At 42.4% G+C, this 4,832-nt stretch overlaps 1 protein-coding gene across 1 annotated transcript; it reads right to left on the reverse strand.

Annotated features, from left to right (window-relative positions):
- Positions 1-375: 375 nt before the first annotated feature.
- Positions 376-1,392, reverse strand: LOC149141024 (uncharacterized). Its single transcript, XM_089451129.1, has one exon. The coding sequence runs from the start codon at positions 1,390-1,392 to the stop codon at positions 376-378; it is 1,017 nt and encodes a 338-aa protein (XP_089307255.1).
- Positions 1,393-4,832: the final 3,440 nt, after the last annotated feature.

Raw genomic sequence — 4,832 nt, forward strand, 5'->3', positions numbered from 1 at the left:
CTGGCGCCTTTCCCTCTTTCAGCTGATGCACTACATTTTCCACCTCCTGTAAGTCGATCGGCTTGAGTAGAAGTTGATTGTGCTCCTCTGAAATGGCTTTTGGTATATTCCTTGCAATTTTATCTATTGCTTGTGTTCTGTTACCCTGTGGTTCTTGATGGGCTTGCTTAAAGTAGTTGAGTAGTTCTAGTTCAATGTCTTCATGGTTTTCCACTCTTGTCCCCTGCTCAGTTTGTATGTGGGTAATGTTATTGTTCATTCTGCGCTGGATAGTCATTCGATGAAAGAATTTTGTGTTTTTTCCCCTTCTTTTAGCCACCTGATACGAGATTTTTGCCTCCAGAGCAATTCCTCCTGTTTGGCCCTTTCTGAGATCTATGCTTCAAGAGCCCTTTCCTGTTTCACATATTCCTCTGTTCTACCCTCTGTGATAATCCGTTGCTGTAACTGCTTCATGTCTTGATCTAGTGCTACCTGAGCTTGGAATATGTTGCCGAACGTGGAGTGATTCCATTGCTTTATTCTACTTTTGAGGTGTTTAAGCTTCTGTTGGAATTGCAGCATTTTTGTACCCTTTGGCGGATTATAGTTGGTCCATTCTGAAGTGACCAAATTTTTAAAATCCGGATGAGTCATCCAAAAAGCCTCGAAGCGGAAAGGCTTCCGACTTGTATTGCCTGGTCGAGACCATTGAAGGGAGATTGGCCAGTGGTCTGAACCGGAGAATGGTAGTATTGAAGCTGAGAGGTCGCCTCCCAAATGGATTGCGTTGTCTGAGATTAGGAATCTGTCCAGGCGAGACGCAATTTGTTGGGTTCCAGTTCTTTTGTTATTCCAGGTGTGAAGTCCATTATTGAACGGCATGTCGATAAGCCAATTTCCTTGAATGTATTCTTTGAAATTGTTGCTCTTCGTATCCAGATTGTTCCTTCCTCCTCGCTTTTCTTCCATCTTGGTGATCATATTGAAGTCCCCCCCATTTATCCATAATGGATGAGCCCTAGCTGCATTGATCACGGAGAGTGTGTTCAGGAGTTCGATTTTATTCCCAGTCTCCTGGGGAAAATATACATTAGTTAATAGCCCGTGAATATTGGTTCCTGTGATATGGAATGTCGCTTGAAGGAAATTCTTGTTAGCATGTATATTATTGAGCTCAATGGTACGAGCATCCCATATAATTGCTAAGCCTCCGGAGGCGCCGGATGCATCTACTGCTGCAACTTGACTACCAGGCCAAGCTTTTGCTGCTATTCTATCAAGAGAGATGGAATTGCATTTGGTTTCCTGCAGAAAGAGTATTTGTGGTTTTTCTTGCTTTATCATATTTTTGATTAATCTGCATTTCCCAGGGCTATTGAGCCCTCTGATGTTCCAAGAGATGAGCTTCATGATTGAAGGTTAGGGAGAGAGTCGTAGTACTTCGTGAGCTTGGAATACCTCCCTGACTCCACTAGCATTTCCCCAATGCGTATGGTGCGCTGGAGGTCCGTTTTCCTTCCTTGTTTTTTGAACTCTTTGCTGATGTTTTTCCCGTCCTAGGGACTTCCTGTTTGAATACCTAGTGATTTTTGTCTTTGAGCTATGGATAGGATTGCTTCCATATTCTCCAACTGCCTCTCGGGAATTTTATCATACATCTGTGCGTCGCATGCCTGTTCCAGTCCCTGGATGTCCAAATCCCCAATATCTATGCTGTCCTGTTCTTCTTCCATATGCTGTATTTCGCCTATTCCTTCTGTTGTTTCTGATACCTTTGTATGGTCGGTATGCATATTATCTTCCTCCATTACTTGATAGGACCAAGTGGGCTTTGTGCTTTTATTTGAAGAGGACGGATCTGTGGTTAATGATTCTTTAAGGCCTTTCTTGGGATCAGACTCTGGAGATTGCATGTTCGTTACCAGGACCTCCTTAAATGAGGTAAGGATCTCAGAGTTGTGGGCATCTTGCTGGGCTAACACTTCAAAAGTATTGCTCGTGGAAGGCCGTGAAGTATTAGCTTGTGGTTTCTTAGGGTTTGAGGTGGATATTTTGTTGTTTCTCCTACGATTAACTACTTTTGTGAAGCCTCTCTGATCTGACTCATTCAAGTCAGAATTATTCAGGGGTTTTTGAGTTAAAGGACAGTCTCGAAACAGATGACCCAGAGTATGGCATCTCCTGCACCGGAACGACACATGTTCATAATCAATTAGCTGGACCCATTCTACATCATCATGAAAGATACTTACCGTATCCGGGAGAGGCTTATTGAGGTGCATGTATACGCAGATCTGGGCGTAGGATGTGTACCTTTGAAGTTTTGTCTCCTCAACAATTTTGACATATTCACCAAGACCATTTCCTATGACCTGTAAAGTCTCCTCGTCCCAGTACTCCGTAGGAAGAGAATACAGACGGATCCAGATTGGCGCCCAACTGAGATCCTCTTTGTCTGGATTGAAGCGCTCCACCCATCCTCTCAGAAAAAGACCCGCTGCGTTAAAGAAGTAAGGCCCTCCATCTATAACCATGTTTTTGTCCTCTATGCAGTTGAATATGGCCGTGAAGAACCCTTTAGGTCCTAGCTGCAGTGTTATGTGTCCTTTCGGCTTCCATTTAGCCGCGATCCAGCCATGCAACGCTTTTTCTGTTGGCCACATCCCGATGAATTTGCCAATCAGTGCGTGGTCTCTCATGTACTGGATCCGGTCATTGATCCGTTGGCTAGGTAGTTCTATCTTTGGGCGTTCAGCAGCGACCGGTCGACAGGTGCTTGAAGTGATCTGGGGATTTTCTCTGTCCCTTGTTTGTGTATCTTGGGGTGCTGTTTCTTCCTTGTCTGCATGTAGTTCAGCTTGCTTGGGTCCATTCTCGCGCCGCCTTGAAGAATCGTCATCTCTTGGGGGAGGCGCAACGTCCCCCCCGGGGGTTATTCATGCTGCTTACTCTGTTGCTAGACGGGTTCGGCCTATCAGACTAATGCTTGTATGACAGTGGTGCAACGTTCTGCTCAGATCTGTCGTTGCAGGTTTTTGCAGAAACCCTACTCCTCTCTCAGTCGCAACCCACCCTCTAAGTCAAAATATTATGATCGTTGTTTGATAAATTATTAAAGCTAAACTCTTGTTAATAAGTACAAGGAAAACAAATGTATAATGGGTCTCCATAGTAGATCAAAGAAGTAACAACCCCTGGTTCATTTTCCATGTAAATAAAAATAAGACCGAGGTCATGGGACATGTATTCCAAACTGAATGATGGGAAAACATTGTAGTGGGCATCAATTGTAGTTTAATAATGGATATTGAAATTGGCAAAGGCATTGGAAAATGCGAAGAGGCAATAATTGACATTTAGTTATGAAAATAAAGGAAAACAGGAGAAAAGGAAGGTGAAGAGACACAAATTTTCATGCAAGGGAAATTAGAGGAAAATGAAGAAAAATGAGACATAAATAATAAAAAGGCACTTGAGAATCAGTTGACAACTTTTTCTCATCCTTTGATCAGGACCAACAAAGGAGAGAAAACAAGCACTTGGACACAAAATCAAGGAAAGCAAGGGTGCGCAAAGAGGAAGCTTGGACAACGACAAATAAAGACAAAAAATAGTTGTGGATTGCAGGTAACAGTGTGCATGTGAGATTTAGCATGATGGTTTTTGGATGCATGGTATATGAATGTGGTTCATTGTTTATGTGTTTTCATTAGCATGTATATTTTCCTAGATTAATAGTGGTTTTAACCTTTCCTTTCCATTTCCTGGATGGCCATGATGCAATGGGTTCTCCATTTGGTTTTTTGATTGGTTCTCAGGTTTCCTATGGCTATGGGTTTGGAAAAATTCTCTGGAGCCCTAAAACAACTTGGGTTCCCTAGAGGTTGTGGGTTGAGATGGGAGATCTTTAGATCCCTGTAATAACTTGGATTCCCTGGGGGCAGTGGGTTTTGGAGCCCTGTAACAACTTGGATTCCCTGGGGGCTGTGGGTTTTGGAGCCCTGTAACAACTTGGATTCCCTGGGGGCTGTGGGTTGATTTACTAGTTCATGGAGACTTGGAAAACTATGGTAGAGACCAATATAAGCGATGTTAGTGATTTCTGGACCGTATAGGTGAGATCATTGTGCTTGAGGGTTGAGGTGGTTTGGCCTCTGGAAGCCTTGGTTGGTTTTATTTTGGTTTAACCCTTATTATCCCACATTCATGCTTGGAATATGGCGCAAGGGTGATTGGATGAAAGAGAGATTTGGTTCAACCCAATCTATGGTCGGGTGGTACATGGAAGTCCCTGACTTGGTTGGAATTTTCATATGTTAATATGAACTATTTTCCTATTGTGATCTATGAACACTTGTACTAATTATTATGGTGATCTTATGGATGATTTTTCATAGTTTCTATTCTGGTTATATGTTGGTTATATGCATGGTTTTATGATGTTCTCTAGCTATGGATCTTGTTCATGATTTGATAAGTTACTAGATGGTTGATGAATGCATGGGCTAACAAGTGTTGTTGCAACTAGCTTGAGAGGGAATTGAGCCTTCTTGGTGATTCTCAGTTGAAGTTCAAAAGTTCGTGATTAGATATGCATTCATGACTTGTAGTTTATATGTTTATTATCTATTTGAAATAATTTATATCATGTATTAGGCATGTTTAGGTCAAGGTCTGGAGGCTAGCTTGAAAAAGTGGCATAGATATCGCGACCGCATGCATTGAACAAGGGGGATTTGGGTCATAACTTCATGTAGACAAGACTATGGGTATGGTTATAGCCTCCAAATTGCAGACATGAAGTGTACATGGGTGAGGTTTGGGAGTAAACCTAGTGAAAAAGAGTTCTA

This window comes from Pinus tabuliformis, chromosome X, assembly GCF_031772625.1.
Source record: "Pinus tabuliformis cultivar Carrire ecotype Pingquan chromosome X, CPIR1, whole genome shotgun sequence".
Taxonomy (NCBI): Eukaryota; Viridiplantae; Streptophyta; class Pinopsida; order Pinales; family Pinaceae; genus Pinus; species Pinus tabuliformis.